The sequence below is a fragment of the Borostomias antarcticus genome, assembly GCF_949987555.1.
Source record: "Borostomias antarcticus genome assembly, chromosome: 22".
NCBI classification, from domain to species: Eukaryota; Metazoa; Chordata; class Actinopteri; order Stomiiformes; family Stomiidae; genus Borostomias; species Borostomias antarcticus.
The window spans coordinates 18,143,756-18,169,461 of record NC_140255.1 but is presented as its reverse complement, the minus strand read 5'-3'; the positions used below and the strand labels follow the sequence as shown (position 1 = coordinate 18,169,461).

Genomic DNA, 25,706 nt, shown 5'->3' with positions numbered 1-25,706 from the left:
CCTCTTTCACTAGTGTGGTCTCTGGGTTCTTCTGTTCCTCCTCTTTAACTAGTGTGGTTTCTGGGTTCTCCTGTTCCTCTTTAACTAGTGTGGTCTCTGGGTTCTTCTGTTCCTCCTCTTTCACTAGTGTGGTCTCTGGGTTCTTCTGTTCCTCCTCTTTCACTAGTGTGGTCTCTGGGTTCTTCTGTTCCTCTTTCACTAGTGTGGTCTCTGGGTTCTTCTGTTCCTCCTCTGTCACTAGTGTGGTCTCTGGGTTCTCCGGGCCCAGGCTGGTTCTGTACTCCTGCTCACAGAGCTGCTGACCTGGGGAGACCTCCTCTTCAGAACCATGGCTCTGCAGGTCTTTAAAGGAAAGATACAACATAAGCAATAAATAATGTATCATGTTGATATTCTGTTCTGTTATTCTGTCACAAATAATAATCACATATAGGCAAAATGACATGAATGCAAATCTATGTGAAAACATTTACACTAGCTTAATTGCGCAGGGCATGGTGAACTGCTCCATGAATGAATGTGTAATAATGGATTCAAAAGATGCAACATATGTGCAAATTATATCTAGACTACTTATAGAGTCCCCAAACGCAATGAATGGTTATCGACAGGCAACAATATAAGAGTAAGTCCAGGAGAAACAAACCTCTCTTTATCTCAGGTTTGAGAGGTTTTAAGACAGACTGTAGTAAACGACTACTCTCCACCCCGTCAGTACTGACAGGATTTACTAGAATGAGAAGCAGCGAGTCACTTGTTGAACCTGGTCCTCCATAGCCCTCTGTCTGGGTTCTCCGGGCCCAGGATGGTTCTGTACTCCTGCACACAGAGTTGCTGACCTGGGGAGACCTCCTCTTCAGAACCATGGCCCTGCAGTTCTAAAGGAAAGACACAACATACGCAATAAATAATTACCTCCAGCGAGACGTAATGTTTTCGTGGCGTGTGTGGGTGGGATTGTGCGTGTCTGTCTGTTAGCAGGATTATGCAAAAACTACTGGACCGATTTTCACAAAACTCGGTGAAAGGGTGTAGCATGGCTGTGACCTGAAGGGGGCGCCACAGAATCGGCCAAATACAGCCACCCATTCACCTCCAGTCATTTTTTGGACAAGGATTACACTAAATGAATACAAAACTTAGAACGAAGCCAGCAGGCTGTGTGAGGGTGCCAGAGACACAGGGTTTGGACTTGAGTGCAGGGGGAGCGCCCAGAGTGCACCGCACTGCCCCCTGGGGGGGCATATTATTTGTTATAAACAACATTTGTGTAACAGATGTTACACAGACAGACAGAAAGATATAGATAGATAGATAGATAGATAGATAGATAGATAGATAGATAGATAGATAGATATAATACTTTAATAATAGATAGAAAGTATTCTATCTATCTATCTATCTATCTATCTCTCTCTCTCTCTCTCTCTATCTATCTATCTATCTATCTATCTATCTGTCTGTCTGTGTAACATCTGTTACACAAATCAACAACATTTGTGTAACAGATATGATTTAGACTTGGGATTCTTTGTTTCTACTTATATACATACTACTAATACATGTTTCATAAGTGCATAGGCCTACAAAGGTTATTTTTATAAAAAATAAGTGCTGTACAAACAAACCTCTCTTTATCTCAGGGTTGGACACCAAATCTAGCCTTTGAAGATATCCGTTTCCCTCCGTCTGGTCACTGATCACTTCTTCAACTGCTCCAATTATCTCAGCAGCCGCGACTGTTAATCGTTGGATGATAAATGCTTTAAGCAACTCCATTTCGGCTGAAGTCAACATGTTCTGATTCTCATGCGACTTCGCATCCAAACCGCAACTAGTTAATAACTAGGCTACTTCTTTGTATAGTACTCTTCTTCTTCTCTCAGTTTTGAGGGCGGATTGAGCACCAACGTTAAAGGTGCATACCGCCACCTACCGTACCGGAGTGTGCAACATCACGGCAAATACAACATCAGGTCAGAGAAAGAAAGAGAGAGAGACACAGGTAAACGATAACACATCTAAACTCGATGACCAATCCCCGCATCAGTAAGGAAAGTAAATATAGCCCTACAGCAGTCCCACAACTCCTCACCCAGCCCTAAAATCCCCTTCAAATCCCATGACCTAACTCACAGATCCGACGACGAAGGACAGCTCTCTCAGACACAAACCTACCACACCACAGAAGGACATGCTCCGGTGTTTCTGGGACATGAACATCTCACAGTCAGCCGATGCACGCTTCCCTATTAAAAAGAGAGTAGAGTTAAGGCACTTATGTTGCTTCGGTTACGCTTTTCTGTCATACTCTCCCAGTGAACAGAACCGCTTCTGTCTGCTACCCTTAGCTACCACCAGAGGGCAGTACTGCGTTGTCTCTCTGGGATTTATCAATGGGTTTGGGTGAGAAGCCTCTCTCTGTATTTATTTTCTTGAGGTTGTACAAAAATTACATAAAAGGTGTGGAGAGAGGTGATCTGAGGTTAAGGTTTCTGCTTTTATTTTCATTTTCACATAAAGTTTAGAAAATAGGTCAGTGGTCTATTAATTATGCCTAAGAGGTGCTAGTGCTATATGCCTAACCATAAGTGTGTCTCTATTTAATTTGACATTATTTCTACTGCACTTTTAATTCTGTTGTTTATGCCTTTGTGTCTTTTATGAGTTGTTTTTTTACTGTGTTCCTTTTATATGTTTTATGTGCTACAACAAGGGAATTTCCCCATTGGGGATTATTAAAGTATTCTATCTATCTATCTATCTATCTATCTATCTATCTATCTATCTATCTATCTATCTGTCTGTCTGTCTGTCTGTCTGTCTGTCTGTCTATCTATTATTTCTGGTTGCTATACTGTACCCTTGATTTCATCAAAATAATACAATCATTTTTGTACCCTTCCTTCGTTTGACAGCTTTTTCTCTGACTCTTATACTCTCGTCTTTGTCTTCCTTTCTCTTCCCCTCTCTTTCTATCTCTCTCTCTCACACACACACACACACACACACACACACACACACACACACAAAACAATCCTTATTCTCCTCCAACTCACACACACACACAATCCTTACTCTCCTCCATCTGCCCATGACCCACTTTCTCCCCCTTGCCTGTGGCAGCGAAAGGGTTAACTCTGAAGACTTGTTTCTCAGAATCAGGCCATAGGACAGCAGCAGAACCAGGGAGAGACACCAGAGTAAGACTATCAAGTGTGGTGGGTTTTGAGAGAGACACCAGTGTAGGACCATTACGTGTGGTGGTGTTATACTGATGCGACGGAGAGTATGAAGCAGTGAGAGCACTTAGCAGAGTACTACAGTGCCATGTACGTTTCAGTAAAACAGCAGAGGAGAGGGCAAAATGGCAGCCTCATCTGCATGTCCTTCTGGCTCACTCCACTGCACATCCCCTGACACTTTAAACACATTCAGCTAGATCCACTCATTACTGGGTCAGTCTGCCGTCCAGCTTCCAACGGTGGTCCCTTTTCAGTCCATATATCAATATTAAAGAAATTATTCAAGCCTGCTGGATGGTTAATTGCTGTTCAGCAAATTATAGAAAATACAGAGAGACACCAATCCAACAGAAACCAACAGCTGTTGGCTGATTGGGTTTGTTTGGGCAGTGTGAATTGGCCTTAAGGCTAAGTGTAGTTCTAGTTGTGCGATACCTTAAGGTTAAGGCTCCTAACACATTAGGCAACTAGTGCTCTTCACCATTGTCACTTCTCAAACCCATTCAATATAACCACAACCATGTTGTTGCTAATTACCTAAATAAATAATTAAATTATTGAATTTGCCTGCTCCCAAGTAGGAAGGTCAATCACAAATATTATTCACGTGCACAATTTATTAACTCGGTAGCAGCTCTCAACTCCATCAGTTGTTTTCCAGACAGCTACCTGTCTGGAACCTATGTGTGTCAACACCAGTAGGAGGTGGGACAGACAAATGTGACACATCTGTAGATCTCATTGCAAAGCTCATCCTATGGGGACACAGGTGGTAATTATAACTCTCTCTCTCTCTCTCTCTCTCTCTCTCTCTCTCTCATGGCACCTTTCCGTAGTGCTAGTGATCACATGAAGCTTCCTATTTTTCCACAGGAACCATGCTGTGGAGAGAGAGAGAGAGAGAGAGAGAGAGAGACACAGAGAGAGAGAGAGTAGAGAAGAATAAGGTCTAGCGTTCCAGACAGTGGATGGAGCCGGTAGCCTGCTATTTTGATCTCTCAGCATCAAAGAGAATGGGAGAGATGAGGTGGCCTGCATCAGGCTTCGGCTTTCAGGGCAAAACAGGGGAGTGGAACACGGGGCATGATGAAATGGGATGTGGGAGATTGAGAGAGAGAGAGAAGTAGAGGGAGGGAGTGGAGTGAGCGTGTGTGTGTGTGTGTGTGGGAGGGAGGGAGGTATTGGTGGCAGGAGTGAAATGCAAGCACGTGTGAGTGAGTGAAAGGAGGAGAGAGAGAGAATAGTGTATGAAGAGCTGGAGGGGTGAGAGTGGGAATATGGAGGTAATGGTGGAGAGAGGAGAGTGGAGGGAGAGATCAACCTACCAGCTGTAGAGAGGGAGGGAGGGAGAGATCAACCTACCAGCTGTAGAGAGGGAGGGAGGGAGGGAGAGACCAACCTACCAGCTGTAGAGAGGGAGAGAGGGAGAGAGGGAGCAGGGCTCTCTGAATGGAGAGTGCATGTGTGTGAGGGAGAGATACAGAGAGGGGGGTAGAGTAGGTGAAAGGGTTTGTGCGCGTGTGAGTGTGTGTGTGTGTGTGTGAGAGAGAGAGAGAGAGAGAGAGAGAAAGAGAGAGAGCGAGAGAGAGCGAGCGCAAGATGGGGCAGACAGAGGTTGTCAGACCCCCCTCGTGATCAACACAGTTGCTCAGGGTCCCATTGGTGCACGTTTATAGAGTTGGACGACATGAAAATGTGATATTGAAAGAGACAAGATTTTTTTTTTCTTTTTTCCCCTCTTTGCTTATTTTTTCCACCTGGATCTTTCCTCACCTTCTTCACCCCTGGTCCCGGCGAACTCTCTCTGTGGATGGACTGTATGAAGGAGGTCACTGCAGATACAAGGCGGAGGAACGCAGACCAACCGGCACAGTAGGAAGGTATGTATACACTGCCTTTCATTAACACGCCTCTCAGCTTCCTCATATGGTCTGGATGGTACCGTAGTTACAAAGAAAAGGAGGCTTTGGCGTTGAGGGTGGGAGGGAGAGATGAGCAAGCCACAAAAATGTGTCAAAGACACAGTCACAGCAGAAAGTCAGGAAGTTCAGTTTTGTTGACGGAGACCTCGTGTACACAAGCATAAAGATTCTACGAGAGATTCTGTTGGGGTTTTTTTTCAGTTGGAGACAAAGAAAGAGGGTGGCGTGTGCACCTCATCAACAGCCCACGTTTTAAACTGAGTCGCAGTGCTCTTCGGAAAGAAGTGCGAGCTGAAGTGAGGGTTATGTGGAGGGGTGTGTTGCTGCTGTAGAGGTCTTATTCTGATGCTGTATGCAGATATGTGGAGCGGTAAAGTGGGACAGAACTGAAATGACAGGGTCTCAGAGGCTTCAAAGCGAGCACTCCAGTAATTGCGCACATCACTTAGAAGAAACTGATATGACAGGTTTTTATTTGCCCTGGGGCTAACTGGTCTTTTTTAGCCCACTTTGCTTGCTACAGTTGGTGCCAGAGTAGAGTCAGAGTGCCTGCTTAGTGGAATGGGATTGGTGGGAGTTAGGGCGGGTTACGCAGATTAAATTGCTTCTTTTGAATGAATGTGAATTGTGAATTAAAATGAAATTAGAGTTTGCATGTTGAGTGGGCCACTTAAACAAAAAGGTTGGGGAACAGTCATCTTCAGAAATATTGAGGTCCTCAGCCAGATAAATGTGCAGAAAGTGTATAAAATGATTGGAAAGCCTTAATGGGGTTTCCCAACCTAAATACAGGGTACATTAAAAATGTATGAATTAAAATTAAAACCACTGCAGCTCACTGTGAAAATGTGAAAACGGTCAACCTTACCCAGACAGTTCTAGATTGTCTTGTAGGAGCTCTGAGGGGCAGAGAGGCTCACTAGCATCTGAGAGCTCATCAGCATCCCGTCCCTCACACTTCCTGTTGGTGGCTGTCGACAAACTGGAGATCATTATCTGATGCTTCTATTTCAGGCATTTGGGAGGTTGGTCCACCCCCCCCCCCCACCCACCCCCTCCCCCACACACACACACACACACAGCGACTTGCAGACTGACATCATACAGGTATATGCGTGTATGTATCCTCTGGGTCTGTGGTAATACTGAAGCAGCTGTAAGTGTGTCAGAGGTTGCTGTTGCATGATAGGGGAGATGTGCTATGCGCCAGTGGTGGTGCACACCATGTACAGTAAGTCATGCTCATGAGCTGCAACACAAATGACTTTGATCTTATAGATACAGAGTAATTGGCTATGCGAGGCCTCGCTCTAGACGAAGCCTACTGTACGTGGCTTTGAATCTCACAACCAGCACTACACTGACACTAATAGAAACCTACTAGGGCCCGGGCCTTGGGGAAGTCATGTTCAAGAGACAATAGACAGACTATCCAATCTGGAGGAGAATGGGTGCAGTAAGATTAATGATTCCCTTCCCCAATGCAGAACAATTCGTCGACATGCATTCAAATGGCACAAAGGCTATGGAATGACATTATCCAAGCCATAATGGGACAGAGTGACCATAAAGAATGGGTGTAAACAGAAAGCAAATGTGATTAGTTAAACACAATGAAAGAAAACATATCGAGATCATGCCTGCGGTCTCAATGGGGGTGTCCTCAAATATATTCTCTTTTATACAGTATACATCCATCCTCTCATCTGAGAACTAAGGAGGTGAGCGGATGAATGCAGGTGAGTGAAGAGCAGTGTAACTAGGGTACTGTAGCTACTGTATACGCTGCAGTGATTCTCCAGGGGTTGAAGGGGGGAGAGGGGGGGAGAAGAGGGAGGCATGTTGGGGACGACGTCAGCGCGGCTCCCACTCCACAAGAGCAGAGAAGGTGAACTACAAAGATCAGCTCTGCAGAAAGATACGTACAAATCTACTATACAATATTTTGCCTAGTTCATTACCATGTGGCGATCACACCTGGGCTGCAGCAGATGGGACTACACACACACACAGGCACAGTCTCTTGTGAACAGGCACAGTCTCACACACACACACACACACACACAGGCACAGTCTCACACACACACACACATGCACAGTCTCTTGTGACGAACCCTCTTGTGAATGTTGGTATTACTGTATATCACAGACATATTGTACATTACAAACCTTGTAGTCCTGTACAAAAGTACACTATGCCACAGATTCAACACCCTACCCATGTTGGTAGCTGAATCAGTAGCCTAAACATTTGGCAAAAAAAAATCAAGCATCCACAAAATATCAATTTAATGAGGTCTCCTATTGTAGTTTACTTTACTGTCATTACCGAGTCTCATTGCGACACTCATTAAAAAGGAGGAACACAGCAGAATATCAGTTCCACCTGACTCGGCAGTCCTTTCATATTGCAGGACATCCCCTGGGGTGGAGAACAAGAGGATTGCTGCAAGCGAACCCAGCAAATAGCGGCTTGTAAGCTTCCGTCCTGCTGCCACCATGATGGAGGGCTAACAGACAAATCTAGTCTTTGTAAACCATGTTAAAAAAAAATAAAAAAAATATAATGTTTAATTGATGCACTGCACTCTACAGTAGCTTACGCCCCGTTGAATTTTGTCAGCATCAGGTGAAAATATTTTATGCTTGTCTAAAAAACGTAATTGTGTAAGTGAACAGAATAGTGAGAGACCATGTTGCCTGTGCGCTTCATTAGAGTCCAGTGGGGCCTTGGTGCGCAAGGACAGGGTTGTCCATCTACGGAGCCAATCACACGACAGTAATCACTTCCTGAGCGAGTCTTAACAAGACCAGACATCCACGTCTGTCTGACTTCCTCTCCCGGCGTCAATCCGGTCCTCGCGTTGTCAGCCATGTCTGACAGGTGGAACTGCTCCCGCGTTTGCTTTAGTTTTCTACTCTAGTGAAACCAGAAGCCATCATTCAGACAGACGCAGGCGCTAAGTGAATCTGTCACAAAGATTCAGCCTGACTTTGGGCATTAATCAGTATCTGGACTAATTTAAAAGATGCTTCTTGTACCTTGCACCAACATGAGTGATTAGTTCTGTAGCTACTGTACCACGTCGCTAGTAGTTGTCCATGGCCTATTTTCAGTAGGTTTGAGGCCTCAGGTCTTTAGTCAAGAGCCCAGGGACTCTGTGGGGCCTAAAAGGTAAAGCATGCCCTTGAAATATACAGCTGATAATGGATGTGCTGTCCTCAGATGTTCTGTTCAGACACACTAAGGTTTCCACTGACCCCTCGGTCTGTGTTTGTATCCCGCCACTGTAAATGTAAAACAATCCTGCTGCAGACAAACCCTTTGAAGTTCAATCGCTCTCCCCATGGTGTTTTAACACACTCTCTCTCAAACGGTTGCATGAACAAGAAGGGCTCAGAGGGTCTTGTATATACAGACTGTATGGAGTTGAAAGGATGGGGCTGAGATCGAGGTTGGTGCTGTATGTTCTGTATGTAAATGTTCTATATGTAAATGAAACTGCACTTACATAGCGCTTTTATCCAAAGCTCTTTACAATGGCCTCTCATTCACCCATTCACACATACATTCACCAATGGCGGCAGCTGCCATGCAAGGTGCTAGCCTGCTCATTGGGAGCAATTTGGGGTTCAGCGTCTTGCCCAAGGACACTTCGACATATGGACAGGAGGAAGCGGGTGTCGAACCGCAGACCCTACAATCGTTGGACGACCCGCTCTACCACTGAGCCACAGCCGCCCCACAATCAAATCACTGTACAGTACAGTATGTACATATGAAGCTGAGAGGAGAGGGCTGGGGAGAGAGTACTGTTGGTGCCTGTACATACATGTATGTATGAAGCTGCCAAGTGTATGGGTTTTTTATTACATCTGAAATGTGTAAAACATGTATTTCATGATCGAAAAGCCCCCTGAGAGTCACCCATTTTCATTTTAAATTAAACATGTGATGATTGAAGTGGTTATTAAATCTCCATACTGTAAATCAAGTATGACTCACCGTGTGTGTAGCCTACAGTGTTTCACCATCAGAGCTTTGCTCTGACAGCTCAGCAGAGGTTCGTGAAAAAAAAGATTGAGACATAATTATTAAACCCGTTGCATACTGTAGCTTTAATTCATACTGTAGCTTTAATTCATACTGTAGCTTTAATTCATAAGAATTGAAAGAGAGACTTGCTTAAATGGTTTTTGCTAACAGCACAGAGCAACTACTTCAGGCTACTTGCCTGAAAGCATTTTATTCGAGATTATAGTCAGTTTTAATAGCCTAATAAGCGCTGTGACAAAGTTATCACTTTGAAAGCTCTCAAATATAATTTTGTGTAGGAAAGGATCTAAACCAATCTAAACCAAACTACAAGCAGCAATGTGGGGTCCTATGAGTATGGCCAAGCAAGGTCAAACTAGGCCAGAGCAAAGGAGTCCAAGAGATAAAGATTTCAGGAAAAACAAGCCAGCCACGCAGAACGTGGTCTTAAAGGGATAGTGTGCTAATTTGGACATTTAGCCCTATTTCTCATATGTCTAACATCAATCTGAGATATAGAGACTAATAATTTCACTGATCGCTCAAGTATTGAGCAAGATCGAGATTTTCACCTGACTCTAAATTGTTTGCAATGGAAGTGGCCGGGGCAAGTTAAAGGACATGGCCAAGATTTTGGGAAATACACTTGTTTTCCATCTTCCCTGGGGTTAGACAAGCAGTATGAAGCATTTTCAACTCTGTGAGAGCAATATGGAGTCGCGAGACCTGGACCTGGCGAGCCTAGCTTAGCGGCATTCACTGGTACCAGGTTAGGTCGATTAGCCTCCTTTCCAAATGTCACGAAATAACCCCCCAATACAGGCCTTCACTTTTGAGTTCGGCCTTCACTTTTGAGTTCGAACCCTGGGGGCTTGGTGAAACAGCATGTTTGTTGGTATGGGCTCCCCCTGCTGGCTATCCGGGTTCTTACAGGCTGCAATTGGCTTGCCCATCCTAGTCGGAGTGCTCTCCACCGACCCCTTCATGTGGCATGAGGGCCTCGAAGCTGCAGTGCGTGTTTATTTTGGGGGGTATTCACCGCATTCTTCTGGTATTCCACAATGCCCCGCTAGTGGAAACCAAGGAACTCAACTCGCTTAGTCTCTTTGGCTCTCCATGGTGATCGTGGGCCGAAACATCAACGAAGGGCCATCCAGTGATCCTTCCGGTCACCATGGAGGCAGAGGCTTTAGGCTGTACTCCTTCGGAACTCCACGAAGCGCCTACAGTAGCCCAGGCTACACATCAACAAAGGCCAATAATTTATGAGCGAGCGAATAAGAGCGCAATATTTAGGCCGAAACAACCAAGCTTTTAAGGACACACTAAATAAACTACAGAGCCATTATATGACAACAATGGCCAAGCACCACGAAGAGGAATGACAGGACGATAAAATACACCCCCTTAGGGCACAGCACTCAATAGCCTACTCCCCTACTTCACTAATCAGTGTTTAGGCTACTAGCTTACTAGGCTACTAGGCCTAGCCCACCGCTCCAGGAAGCAAAGTTCACGCTCTCGAGTGCTGATTAAATCTAGGTAGAGCAAAACGCACAACCATAACAACTGATAATTTAGCACAAAATACCTACCTTATATCGGAACCCAAACTCATTTAATCCACTTCATTTTGGAATCAACTTTCATCAAATACTCAAGATCTCCATTTTGCATGTTCATTGATGCTGCCAGTAGCTAGATAGCGAAAGTGGGTAATGTGATTGACAGGCGATGTGAATGACGGGACAGTCATGACAAGTTTTGATTGTATAAACCGTCCCAATGTTAAAATGTCAATGGGAATTCCAATGTAAGCACTTCGAGAACTGGCTTACCCTACGCTCACTTTTAAGTATTTTGACAAATGACAGATTAGGTTACATATCGACTGATGATGATATTTTTCGGTTTTGTATGTGTGGGCTAATTTGATTGGTTGATTTTTCACTTGGTCTTGATTTCCGTAAGCCAGAATCCTTTTACCTGGCCTACAATGTTAAGTGAATGAGGAGCTATAAGACAGCTGTCAACGGACCATAACGTGGACTGTATTTTCATGAGGACTGTAGGGGGCGACGGAGCACTACCAAAACAGTAAAAACGGATGAAAATGAAGCGATATGGCAGAATATAAGATGCATTTATGTCAAAAACAGTCTGAAAGTCGATTTCTTTCACTGAAAGACGGTGCAAAAATCAAGTTTTATTCGGATTTGTACTGTATGGGTAAGCCAGGCTTACCCTGGCTTATAGGAGCAATCGCCACTGAAAACAAATATTCCAGAACGAGGGAAAACGTATTAAAAGAGGTGAAAAAGTCTGGCCATTTTGGGAACTGCAGCTATGTGAAAGGAGAGTTAGTCAGTTCTGTAAGAGCTGGCATGCAGGATCGGCTTTACAAGATTTTGGTGAGTGTTAAACGAGTGTAATGTCAGCTAGCTAATATTACTGTAGCTAGCTTGCGAGTTACCACAAATTATTTTTCACCTTTAGCTTCTTGCTACAGTAGGTAACGTAATCTAACGATAGCATGCTGGGAAGGATTGATTCAGCTAGCTACAGAGCTAGCTAGCCATTTTGTGAGTATTAGGACCCGTCCGAAATAATTAAATGATGGCGAAGATCAACTGCTTTGAATTAGCTAGTTATGCTTGTAGCTAGCTAGATTATTGCTGTCATATCTAGCTAGCTACCTAAACTGAGATAGGCTACATCAGAGAGAGGCTACAACAGAGAGAGAGATGCACCTGTTTGACCAATCCTAACCGGTATATTTTTGACATTTCGTGCCTCTAAGTAGCATGCTGACGACATGCATCATTGGCGGATATCTGTGCTCTCTCGAATGCCCTTTTAGTTATAAATGGTCTAGTTGTGGCATGCTAATTTATATCATTATTACCATGGGCTTTTTGAGTTATTTGAGCCTGACAAGGAAAAGAATAATAATACCAACAATGACATGAGGGGTGCTAAAAATAGGATCTAAAAATAGCACAGGGGATGTTCAAGAGCCTCTACACAACCAGCATAGCCCAGATGAGGCCTTTGCCTCACAATAGCTACTCCAGCTGACCCATTTAGAGACAGTCTGGTGGGATGATCCGCATCAGACCGCCAGCCTACTGTCAAACAGTTTGGGTCTTTGACCACAACCTCCTGCCAGAGGGGAGCGGTGTGAAGAGGTCATGATCTTTCTGGCCCGGAGTTCTTCCACCATTTCCTCTGTCTTTAGAGCGTTAAGCTCCAGGTTGTTCCGGCCGCACCAGGACAGCAGCTGTTCAATCTCCCAACTGTAGGTGGACTCATCCCCCTTGGAGATGAGTCCTATGAGGTGGATGTTGTCCGCAAACTTCAAGAGCTTCATGGACTGATGGCTGGAGGTGCATTTGTTCATGTACAGTGAGAATAGTAGGGGGGAAAGAACACAGCTTTGTGGGGAGCCGGTACTGGTGGACTTTGGGTCGGAGATCTTCCCCAGCTTCACGCGCTGTGTCCTGTTGGACAGGAAATCTGTGATCCACCTGCGGGTGGAGTCAGGCACTCGTAGCAGGGAGAGCCCGTGCTCCAGTGTGGTGGGACAGAGGACAGGACAGAGCTGGGTTCGTTTGAGAGTTGTCTCCATCATCATGAGTGTCATCCTGTGCCCACTGGGCTTCTAACCTCTGAGGATAGATGTGGCCACTTTTTCAAAAGAGGGAATGGGAATTGTTTACTGTTTGAGTGTAGACCCGGGGTAATTATGTTAATCAACCAATGATTCGATATAATATTTGTTTGAATAGGGGTTTGATTAGCATTTTACATACAGTTTGATTAAAATGCATTTGGTTTCGTGTTGAGGCAAGATTTCCCCCTCAACAGGATGATTATTAGTTCTCGTATCTGGATGTACAGTAATATGAATCAAGGCAGCAGGGGGATTTTTTTTCCTATAGCAATGATCATCCACGCTACCGTTTCATTGTATTTCTTCAGTCATATTCAATGTAATCACCAGCGAAAACTACTATAAGAATAATTCATTGTGGTTGTATAATAAATGTGGAGGACGTTTTAGATCTCCCTCTCGTCTCTCTGCATGACCCTTTTGATTAAAAATGAAGGGTGTAATTTTACCACATCCAAATATCTATGATATAAAGTGTCTGTTGTAAAGGTCCTACATGTAATTTGTCATACTGTAAGTATGTTTCTTAGTTTTACTCTTATTTGCTAGCTTTCTTTTTCCAAACTTCCATTTTAGATCCCTTCCTGCATATTGCACCTTTAAAATGTTTGTTATCTTTCTGTACCACTGGTAGGCCTACACTGAGTAGCACCCCAGCTTTTTCTAACTTAGCTCCTCCTCCACATCCTCTCTCAAGAGATTATTATCTGTTTCGTCAGAGCATACAGTAGCATACTCCTGACCACTCCTCTCTTCAATGGCTAACGATAACCATACGCATGAAACGTATCAATACACCTGCCTTGATAAATACTCCTTGTCTTTGTCATGTAATTGTCTCTTAGCAATACATACTTGAACAATCCATGGAATTCTTAAAGGAGACTAAATGTGTAAAAGAGGTTGAAGGATGAAGACCCAGTGAAAAGAGAGGGATATGGAGGACAGGACTTGGCCGCTCTACTTTTGCAGGACGTAAAAGTGGGACAATCTGTTCCTTGGATGAACTCCAATTCTACTTTCTGGGGACCGATACACTGAAAATATATCTATACACATGCTCTGTCCTACATAGAGGGTGAGAGAGAGATGGAAAGGGAGAGTGTGTGTGTGAGAGAGAGAGGTAGATAGTGAGAGATGGAGAGAGAGAGTGTGTGAGGAATTCAGTGCATTTAAGGTCTGAAAAATGCCCTGTGCCGTCATCATTTTATGACCATTCCCTTGAGAATGACCCAGAGAGGAGAAAACCCTGCAAGACCTAGGCCATGTCCGAATACCCATAATAAGGCTGTAGTACTACTATTATTATTACTATAATATTTTATATATTTCTATGTAAAAAAATCCTCCTCACACTGAGAGTATACTATTTTGGAAACTAGATGGCAATACCGTGCAGTTTCCGGTCAGTAATTTATCAACCATGATGATGGACATTAAGGCGACAGTAATTTGGCAACCTATCTTAAAAATGCATGTGGAGTTTGTGGACATAGTAAAGCAGATATCTTAGAACAACAAGATACACAGTAACTGTATAGCCAGGCAGTTTTGTTTTTATGTGTGCGGCATTTATTCAGTTTTGGAACCTACAATCTCTAAAAAGCTAACTAGAAGCATTAGCTCAAGTTGACTGGCCCAGAGGCTAGTGATGAGAGCTCAAATCACAGCCAACTGATAAACCCTCGCGGGAGAAGATGGGATTTGTCTCAAATCACTAACCAGCAACTGTGCCAGCCAACTTGAGCTAATATGGCTAATGTTACATGCGCTAGCTAATGCTTTCTAGAGATCGTGGGATATTCCAAACGGAATGAATACCATACACATAAACACAAAACTGCCTGGCTAGCTCAATCTTGTTGTAAGTAAGATATCTGCTGCTTTTTTTCCACAGACAGTTTTAACTACAAAGTCCAGAAACTTCACATACACCGCACATAACACAAAACAGCCTGGCTTCTGTAGCTCAATCTTGTTGCAAGCCCATACCGACTTCACATCACTTTTGCTAGATGACGTTGGATAGTAATCTTGCATATTAAACATGTTTTCATAGAATAGTACATACTAAACAATGTAGTACTTTTAGTATGCAATAGTACCATTTTGTATTAAATATATAGTAGGCTAAAGACTATGTTTATTCAGACAATGCCCCAAGACTTTCCCGCTCATTTCTGATGACATGCTAGTGCTATCATTGGACCAACTTACAAAGGTAGCCTACTGCAGCTCATTTAGGCCTGTGATATACAGTAGCTATGGTGTACTGTGTCCCTTACAAGTACAGTCATGTTTATAGCTTGCAAAGTAAAGTTGCACATTTATTCTCATTGACATTGTAAAACTGTACCATTTGCACACTTCAATCCTGCCAATTATAGGCTACCTTCCTATAGCCTAATGTTTAGTGCCGATGAGGGAGACAAAACTAGATTAGATCTAGGCCTAGATTATATCTCTCTCTATCAGAGGAAAGATAGATGGAAATAGTGATATCACGATCCCTGTTCTCCAAATCCATCCATCCATCTTAGCTTCCTGGGCGCTGAGGGAGAGCATCCATCTTTGTCCTCCTTATCATGATTAATCCTCAGCTGATCCTCATCTCACTTTCCACCCATCTCCTCAGGTTTCTGCCTGGGCGCCTGTGTCAGCCCTTTTGGACTTATGAGTATCTTCCAGCCCTTCCAAACATTCTCCTCGGGTGTCTCTGGGGGTGTCTTATACTGAGGAAACCAGAGCTCAGGCCGAGCATGACAGTAGCTACTGACAGGAACGGGCTTTCGGGCAGGCAGACTCCCTTCAACTGGGCAGCTTTTCAGAAAAAGCTGTCCTCACGGGGCTCTCTTTCGCTTGTAAAATTATGGTTTGAGTGGTTATCGAAAGGACAAGGCAGATTTATCCTTTAACTTTCCTTGAAGTACAGTATACTGGGGGTTGCTGCTGTTCTAATTCCCCGCTAGGTTTGACTATCCTATTCTCTTCCCCTTACGTGTTTCTTTTCCTTTATGGCTTAGTTCTATACCATCACCCTTCCACTCAACTCTCTCTCCCTCGCTCTCATTCTCCCTGTCTCTCTCAATTTGATTACTCGGCTTTATGCAAAACACATCTATTTCTCTCTCTTTCTTTCGCTCTCTTGCTCTTATCCCCTTTTGCTCGCTCTCTCTCCAATTAGTTAGCCTCTCCGACGCCAGCTTGGCCTGGCCATCCTCTGCCTGTCCCTCTTTTCGCTTATCTCCCCCAGCGCAGACTCGGCGTTCTTAAATATTTAACGAGACAAAGTACATAAATCAGGCTTCTCCGTTCCCACATGGTTGACAGCGCGACAGTGTTAACCTCCTAAGACCTCGCAGGGTGTTGACACACAGCAGCACAGCAACAAATGGCGTCCGTCAACTTCTCGTGTGAGGCGGGAGCTGTGAACTGCATAGCCAGGTGGCGTCAGCGAGAGTCGTGGTGTTAAGGTGTAGAATGAGGTTCCCGAGAGTTGGTCAACAGCAGTTGTGAAGTACATGTATAGGCTGGACAATGCGATACTGATGCAGCGTCTCTGAATTCCCAGATCACTTGCCTGATTGATTTTCTCGGAGATGGCCTATATGGTAGAAAAGCAACCCCTCCCTGCCTAAAGTGATTACAGAGCCGGACGGACAACCTCCCCCCCCTTCTCCTCCTCCTCCTCCTCTTCCTCCTCCTTTCTCCATCCTCCCTGGCTGCCCCGCCTCACCTCTGACAGACACTCGCTTACAGTGATTTGTCCAACTGACCGCCCCACATCACTCACTGGCTCCTCAGGGTATCCCTCCCCCACCACTGTCACCCTCTCTAACCCCCCCACCCCCGCCCGCCCGCCCCCACCACCACCACCTCACCCCTGTCTGTGTTCAACCCCCCCACCCCCCCACCCCCCCACCACCACCACCTCACCCCTGTCTGTGTTCAACCCCCCCACCCCCACCTCACCCCTGTCTGTGTTCAACCCCCCCACCACCACCTCACCCCTGTCTGTGTTCAACTGGCAAACTTCCTGACACAGTATTCAATGAGATGTAAACAATCGGAACAATTGATCCGCGGGTTGAGCGCCCTGCATTTCGAACAGCCGTATTCCATCTTGATTTTCAAACACTGGTGCTTCTTTCACCCATTTTTCCTGTCATGTATGCGATTGACGCGTCTCCCTTTTGTCCTCCATCTGTGGTTTTCTGAAAGAAACCCCCGTGTCTCTCTCTGTCCTGTTTTGTCCCCACGTCCAACCTGCTCGCTGTCCCCACAGCCTCATATCATGTTTTATTGAGCGCCATCTGGCCATCAGAGTTCATTACTGAGCCCCATGTATTTCAGACTCCAGGACTTCATTCCCGATTCAGAGCTTGGCCAATTAGGCTGTGGGTATTCCCGGCGTCATCCGCCATCATGGAGCCGGTCGTTGACAGTGATCCAGATCAGCATAGTGGCAAAACCCTGTAGTCAGCCAAGCCCTGTAGCCAGACTACGCCACACAGCAGAACAAGGGCCGGACATATGGAGGGCCCTGCCTGCCTGCCAAATATCCAGAAGTGTGAAACACTGTTTAACTGGGCGAGTCGGGCTGTGAACGCCAGAGTCGTGCCAGATAAAAGCAATAGATGGTGATTTCATTAACTGGAATGTAGGCTAGCCTGTAGTGAGATGTTCCCCTCCACTGGCCGATGGCTAAACTACCAGTCCTCACTCTCCTGCAATGAACCTGTGATGCTAATTCATAGAGTTTATATATAGTCCGTCCCATGGGATCTAAGCAGCTAAATGGGAAATGGAGATCGGCGCTGTGCTGGTTCACATGCCGCATGTAGGATACCACTGTTACCATCGGACTGGTGTCTGAGTAGGGGTCCTCTCATGAACAGCGCCTACACTCTTGTCGCGCTTTGCTGCTCTTTTTGTACACGTACTATTTCAATTTCTCGCAGTCAGAGTAATACTGTCTATTGATTTCACTGTGGTTAATCAATTAAAGTTAATTGCCCTCTCTCCCTCTCTTCCTCCCCCCCTCTCTGCCCACAGCATGTTTTCGGCGGTGAAGCCAACGTTGCACGGGACAGCCATGTCACATCGCCATGACGGCAACATCCGCCAGCCCTCCCTGCAGTGACACTGCGCAGCAAAGGATGCTGGGAAACAGCAAACACTTTTATCCGGGGGAGGAGGACCAGGACGGGGAGGATGAGGAGGAGGAAGAGGAGCAGAGGAGGGACAACAGAAGAGGGGAGGGGGGGCGGGAGAACGGGGGGCTGGAGGGCCCGGGGGAGAGGGAGATGAAGGGCGGGAGGCTGGGGAGGGGGGAGGGGGGTAAACCGTCGGCCATCGTGGTCGGGAGACAGAGAGGAGACCGGCCGCCGAGGCCCGGCCACCCGGGCAACCGCGGCGTCCCGTACCCGTCCAGTCAAGTCCCTCCTCACCTGCAGACGGCCGGTAAGCTGCAGCACCACCACGTTGCAGCCAATCAGCAGCTCCATTACCCGGCCCCGACCAATGCGCTGCTGAAGAGGCGGGCCCACATGGAGCGTAGCATGACGACGGTGGCGCCGCTGGAGGACACCCACCTGACCATGATGGTGTTCCGCATCGGGATCCCCGACATCAAACAGACAGTAGGTGCATCACATGCGAATGCAGTATAACACATGAGTCCAGGCCAATGATAATAATAATAATAATAATAATAAAAATATTAATAATAATAATAATGCATTTTATTTCAGCCTGATCAGCCTGGTTGTTGACCTGACAGAGACGTTAGTTAGTTAGTTAGTTAGTTAGTTAGTTAGTTAGTTAGTTAGTTAGTTATAACTGTGTCTGACTAATGAACTAACGAACAAACTAACTAACTAAGTAACTAAGTACTTAGTTACTTAGTTAGTTAGTTTGTTCGTTAGTTCATTAGTCAGACACAGTTAGGAACAGGAATATAATACTACAACAATACAAGTCAATAGTGGTGGCCATTATGTGGCCCCGGTGCCTCTAGAAATCCATGAAGGAAAAACATCCATAGACTTCTGGACGTTGAGCTATGTGCAAGAACATCTGTTCGGTTAATAATTCAATGTAACTGGCAGCCTAACGCCATAATTACAGCGTGCTAACAGGGGTTTGGCACTGATTTGCACTTCCGGAGGCAGGTGAGAATTGTCCAGCCCACTCACGCCCCATAACACAGGCAGCAGCAGGTGAGAGCCCTGCCCTGCGCTAACCCCTCCCCCCGTCCACCATTCTATCTCTACCGTTCTCAAGTCCCAGAGCATTCCAACCGTTCTACATGTCAGATCATCTGCCCTCAATATAACAGTAATTGTCTGCAATTGCTAATGATCTAATCAGGTTTTAATGAGTTCGGGGAGGGCCAAGGGAAGTTAGCAGTGTGAAAAGGCGTGAACCGCGGGGAGATGTTGTCCGTGGCGGTCTGAGAGCAGCGTCAACCGCAGGCATCGTAGTCCGCCCACCCGCCAGCTCTAACAAACACTCCCGGCACCCCACACGTGAAATATGATCAGTCTTGATTAGAAGGGGGACGGAGAGGAGGAGAGGGAGGGAGGAGACGAGGAAATATTAAAACTGGGTAACGAGCAAGTGTGTGCTCGCGCGTGTGTGTACAGTAGGCCTGTGTGTGTGTGTGTGTGTGTGTGTGTGTGTGTGTGTGTGTGTGTGTGTGTGTGTGTGTGTGCGTGCGCGCACGTGCGTGTGTGTGTGAGAGAGAGAGAGAGAGAGAGACAGGGAGAGACAGAAGGAGGAGTATATTAACGAGATAGAGATGCAGAGATGATGAATTGGTAAACACTGGGAATCACACAACATAAGCCGAGACATTGATCCATCTCAGTGGAATAATATTGTCTCAGCAGTGCTGCTGGGCCGTGTGAGGAGAAGTGCTGAGAGCAGAACCAAACAGAAAATCCTCTCTGAAACAGTGCAGGGATGGGAAGTGCCATACTCATATATATTACATTACCCCCTCTCTCCCAGGAATTACACGCACACACACACACACACACACACACACACACACACACACAAGTCCTCATGCGGTGTACCTCCCAGGGACCACCAAGGCATTGCTAAGGCAACGGGTGCCTTGCTCCTCTAATGAACACGTTGCCATGCCAATGGTGTTGGCTACAGTATGAGATGGAGAGACCTAGGAGGGGGGGAATATGCTGAGCTCTGCAATTTGACTTACTGTTCATAAGAAGGGAACAGTAATGTTCTGTAGCTCCATTTATCTCTTTCTGACCCCAGACTCTTATGGGCTGTTATAGGGTTCCTTGAAGAGAAATGAAGGGATTGTCCTCTCCCAACGTAATACAATCATGTATAGAAATGGATCTGTATGGGGACTGGGCAGCGGAGAAAATCAGGGTGAAATCTAATTATGTGCACCGGATGCACATAAAACATCAAAGGCTTTGGTCCATTGTGACCAGCAAGCTCCTGGTGGATCATGCACGTGCGTGTGTGTGTGTGTGTGTGTGTGTGCACGTGCATGCATGTGTGTTTGTATGAAAAGAGCTTTATTCTCCTTGTGAGTTTTAAGAAAGGACACTTTTGCCTTTGCTGTTTGGTATATATCTAATATATCTCATATCTCATCATATGTTATGTGTAATATTATTTTGTTTATCTCATTTGTGAACACGTTATTTCTCTCTCTCTCTCTCTCTCTCTCTCTCTCTCTCTCTCTCTCTCTCTCTGACAACCTCCACCCAGAGGTGTCTGCAGTTCGACCCGGACTCCACGGTGTGGAGTGCTAAGGAGCAGGTCATCTGCTCCTTGAGCGAGTCTCTGTGGGATGTCTACAACTACGGCCTGTTCCAGCCTGCTGGCGACGGACGCGACGCCATGTTCCTGGAGGAAGAGCGCTCGCTCCGACACTACCCACAATCCTTTGAGAAGGGGGTGCCTTACCTGGAGGTATACTATGGGAAAGAGGTGGAATGGGGAGAGTTTCAAAGAGAGAGAGACAGAGATTCAAGAGAGGTGTATATCCATCAAGTTCAAGGTCAACGCACTTTTACCTTGAGCAGTTAGAGGGTAGCCTATTAGCCTAATGGAAAAATGCCAGACCAATACCAGAGTCATCGCACGGATACTGACAGGAATTGCAAGCTTGTTTATTTTTAGGCACGAGACAAACTTGTTATCAGTGCTTTCAGTGTTCCAGTAAGTGAGTTGCTAATGGGTGTGACATGACATACTTTATGTATTTATTTTTTTTTGCGAAGATGCACATTGCACCACTGGGGTTGCTATGCTGTGTGTGATATGCCTGGACTGATGTTGTAGTGCCCTCTAGTGGCGTGTTGGCTGCATGTTCTTGACTAGGGTGGGTGAGGGGTTGATTTGGTCTCAGAAAGAGGCCCCACCTTGTGGTTTAGATTCTCCTCTGGGGTCAAAGGTCATATGAATAGGAAAATTAGACCAAGAAATGAAATAAAGCAGCTGTGTTTAGTTTGGTTGTGTCTCAACTGAGTGTGTTTGAATTAATGTTTATCTTCTGTTTTGCAGTTTAGGTACAAGACCAGGGTTTATAAACAGACAAATCTTGATGAAAAGTTACTTGCAAAACTTCACACCAAGGTATTAATTCTTAAACGATTATAACTACCTTCAGACACACACACACACACACACACATTATTTCTATGGAGCTGTAGCTTCCTGAATGTGGCAGAAAGAAACTTTTTCTGGTGAACCTCCTGCTCTTCTAGGCGAGTCTGAAGAAGTTTCTGGACTACATTCAGAGTGGCGCCCTGGAGAAAATGTCAAAGGTCTTGGAGAAAGGTCTCGACCCCAATTTCCACGACCCTGAGAGTGGAGGTTAGTTAAACACCCGCCCGAGACATAAGGACTGTGACATGGGCTCTCTGGGCAGAAGCTAGCCTCGTGGTTCTGGAAGACAACTGACTGTTCATTAATTGACTCTATCTTTGTCTTTCTCTCTCCCTTACCCTCTATATCTCTCTCTCTCTCTCTCTCTCTCTCTCTCTCTCTTTCTCTATTGCTACTTATTTCTCAGTTCATCTCTTTCTCTCTATTTCTATATTTCTCTCTCTCACTCTCTCAATTTCAATTCAATTTAAATGTCGATGCTTTATTGGCATGAGAAGAAATTACTTCAAGTATTGCCAAAGCAAATATATACAATACTCTCTCTCTCTCTCTCTCTCTGTCTATCTGTCTATCTCTCTCTTTCTCTCTCTCTCTTTCTCTCTCTCCTCCTCCCTCCAGAGAGCCCCCTCTCCGTGGCGGTTCAGAGCGGTCTGTCAGTGCAGGGCCTCAGGGTTCTGATCCAGGCTGGGGCCCATGTGGACTTCAGAAGCAGAGATGGATTGACGGTTCTACACAAGGCTGTCAGGGCACAGAACCACGCTGCACTCCTGGTAACCATACCTCCCTACATAATACATAGGATGCACACACACACACACACACACAAACAAAGACATACACAGACACTCGCACACGCACATACACACACATACACACACACACCTAAAGACACACACACACACACACAATAATAGACACATTCCTTAGTCTCTTTTTCCCCCTTGCCCCGATCTTGTCCTCAGGCCCTCCTGTCCATGGGTGTGTCTCCTGACTACAGAGACCGCTGTGGGCTGCCCCCGCTGTACCACACCGTGCTGACAGGGGGCGACACCTCCTGCTGCGAGACCCTGCTCTACTACAGGGCCAGGCTGGGGGTGAGGGACGAGAATGGCTGGGACGAGTCTCACCAGGTATCTACCTGCCTGTCCACCTGCCTGTCTATACTTTATCTGTATGTTGATCTGTCGTTCCGTTTAATCCCTCTATGACGTCACACTGACTGTCAATAATGAAAACGTGTCATGTGGTCACCTGTGTAAATGCCGTACTGTATGTCTGTTGCTCCTCAGGTTTGTAAAGTTCCGTCTTAACTACATTGTAAAACACATAACGCCACGTACACACATCCCTCTCTCTCCACTCTCAGCATCTAACCCCCCTCCTCCTCCCCTGAGGGGCGTTCTCTCACTCATCTCCCCATTCTCCTTCCCTCCTACTCCCCTCCTCCTCCTCCTCCTCCTCCTCCACTCTCCCCATAGCTCAGGGATGAAGAGGAATTTGGAATGCAAGAAATACACAAGGTACCCCCTCATGTCATGCCCAGCTGCCGCTCATTGATACTGTAGCTTCGCCCACATACTCTTGTATGATAACTATGTGGGTTGTTAATGGGTGTGACATGACACAGATTTTTGAGAAGAAGTGACTGCCTAGGCCAGCTCTTATGGTCTGAAAGGGGTTACAGACCGTGGTGGATAGTGGGGATTTCTTTAGTCTGTGGGGGAGGGGCTCCAATTTAACGACGCCATCACACATAACGCACACATAAACGGATGTATTAAGTTTTAGGGGAAGAGCGGCATGGCCCCACAACCAGCGACCACCACTACACCCCTGGTTACAGATCAGAACATGAAATGAAGGAGAAGCAAAATTGGTTGGACTGAAAGAACAGAAATGATGTCAGAGAGTCTTACTCTCGAGTCATGTTGAGCTTAATTTGAGTTTAATACTCATCGCAAATCATCTCACATTGAGTCCAATACTGATAAGACATTAGCTGTTATCTCTCTTTCCTTCTCTCTCCCCCCCCTCTCTCTCTCTCTTTCACTCTCTCTCTCCCTGTCTCTCTCTCTGTCTTAGATCATTATGTAACTGATGGTGTAATTGGTGCCACATGTGTCATTCTCTCAGGCGCTTTCTCATGCTCTGTCAGCACCTCAGTTTGGTTGTCATGGTGTTCCATTCTGGCTGTGATTGTCTTTTGTCTGCAAAAATATGACTAAGGAAACCCTACAGAGAGTTATTTGTTTGTTTGTTTTTGTCTGACTCACACAATCTTTAGGTAGCAATGTAATCCAGAGCTTCCCATTCTTCTGCTCTGTTGTCATCATGGGACCGTTTCCTGTATGGACAATTGTGGGTCTCTCTCTCTCTGTGTCCCCCCCCCTTCCTAACCTCTGCCTGGGTTACTTTATCTATGTCATTTTAAAATCCTCGCTCTACATGTGACCCCCCCCCCCCCACAGGCCTGCCAGAATGGTTTTGCCCAGCACCTGGAGCACCTGCTGTTCTATGGGGCAGATACCATCTCTCAGAATGGCTCAGGGAACACCGCACTTCACATATCTGCTCTCTACAATAGGGTAGGTACTGTAGAAATACTGTGTCGTATCTATTAGGTACTGTAGAAATGTTGTGTCATGTCTATTACTGTTGAAATACTGTCTTATCTCTTGGGTACTATAGAATTACTGCGTGAAATGTCTTAGGTTATGTTGTGGAATTTGCCTAAATTTGTACTTATGGTGAGATGAATCAAAGAGAAAACACAATCACTCTTAGCTAGACCCAGTCTAGTTCTTTAATATGTATAAGCATGGAGACAAAACACTTGCTAGGTGTAATAATTAATGAATACTGGACCTTGGAGTCATTTATTCGTCACACTGCAGTTACACACAACACAGGCGTAAGTGAGAGGCGACACACAACATACTGTACAACACATAAACACATGCATGTACAGCGGGTCAGTGGGCAGCTTCATCAATGGCGCCCGGGGACCAAGTCCAAGGGCTCAGTGGTCAGGGACAGGACTGAAGAACATCTGTTCTTCTGCATGTTTTTCATATTGGGGTTCTATGTGGAGGGAACCTGAGTGAGCACTGGGAGAACATGCAAACTCAGAACACAGAAAGGCGGGAATCGAACCCTGGACCTTCTTGCTGTGAGGCAACAGTGTAACACACTGAACCACAGCAGAATGCCCCTCTGAACAGAGACAGAGCACAGCATTTATTATACAGCACCAGGAGGAACACATCAAGACATGTTCCTGTTTCATAGGAATATCTTACTTCATCACGTGTGTGAGCATCCTAGCCCTCATTCTGAGCTTTCTCAAGACAAGTCCTTATTATGAGAGATCAAGTTGGAGACAGGGCCCCTGTAGGAGAGGTCTAGACTCTTCTACAACACGAAAACATGTTGATACTGTTCTAGTCACACAACTAACCTTCAACTGACTTTTCATATCACTTCTGTACGCCTCAGTGAGTTTCCACTGAGGACGTATCTGTCTTTGCCCTTCCACACACTGTTTGTAATCAGTTTTCTAACTTAGTTTGCACACAGCATACATGAATATTTTCCTCCACATTGTACTGTAGAAATACTTCCTCTACAAGGTACTGTTGAAATACAGTACTGTGTATACTATTACAGTAGGTACAGTAGTAGAAATACTGTGTCATAACTATTAGGTACTGTAGAAATACTGTCTCATATCTATTGAACAACTGACCCAAGGGTTCCAAGGTAGTGCGTGACTTGGCCTCATCCACATTAAATAATATTTACCTTTTCCCCTGGCCAATCAGGAGAGCTGTGTTCGAGTTCTTCTGTACCGAGGGGCCAATAAGGAGGCTAAGAACAAACATGGACAAACCCCCTTCCAGGTATCTATAGCAACTTGAATCGATTTGTACATCAACTGAGTCCACAGACTGTGGCTTTGGTCACACTCTTGATATTAAACATTTATCCAGGGAATAATTTGACAAACTGATTGTATAACATTAGAATATAACTTCTTTTGTGTATTTTGAAGGTAGCAGTAATGTCTGGCCATTTTGAACTGGGGGAAATCATCAAAAACCATAGAGACACAGACGTAGGTAAGTCCTGGTTGTTTACTTGGTCTCCCCGTGAGAAGAGGAGAGATGATAGAT

General features: G+C 45.5%; 1 protein-coding gene across 1 annotated transcript in view; it reads left to right on the top strand.

Moving 5' to 3' along the window:
• Positions 1 to 18,017: 18,017 nt before the first annotated feature.
• The window catches only part of LOC311323850 (SH3 and multiple ankyrin repeat domains protein 1-like), a gene marked incomplete at its 3' end in the record, with an annotated part of 33,448 nt that continues 25,759 nt past the window's right edge, over positions 18,018 to 25,706 (top strand). The window contains exons 1-10 of the mRNA XM_084456150.1: positions 18,018 to 18,518; positions 20,632 to 20,835; positions 21,430 to 21,501; positions 21,633 to 21,741; positions 22,153 to 22,304; positions 22,497 to 22,664; positions 23,013 to 23,054; positions 24,003 to 24,119; positions 25,356 to 25,433; positions 25,586 to 25,652. Of these exons, the coding sequence (XP_084312276.1) occupies positions 18,036 to 18,518; positions 20,632 to 20,835; positions 21,430 to 21,501; positions 21,633 to 21,741; positions 22,153 to 22,304; positions 22,497 to 22,664; positions 23,013 to 23,054; positions 24,003 to 24,119; positions 25,356 to 25,433; positions 25,586 to 25,652 (1,492 nt within the window). The 5' untranslated portion in view covers positions 18,018 to 18,035. The remainder of the gene's footprint in view (positions 18,519 to 20,631; positions 20,836 to 21,429; positions 21,502 to 21,632; positions 21,742 to 22,152; positions 22,305 to 22,496; positions 22,665 to 23,012; positions 23,055 to 24,002; positions 24,120 to 25,355; positions 25,434 to 25,585; positions 25,653 to 25,706) is intronic.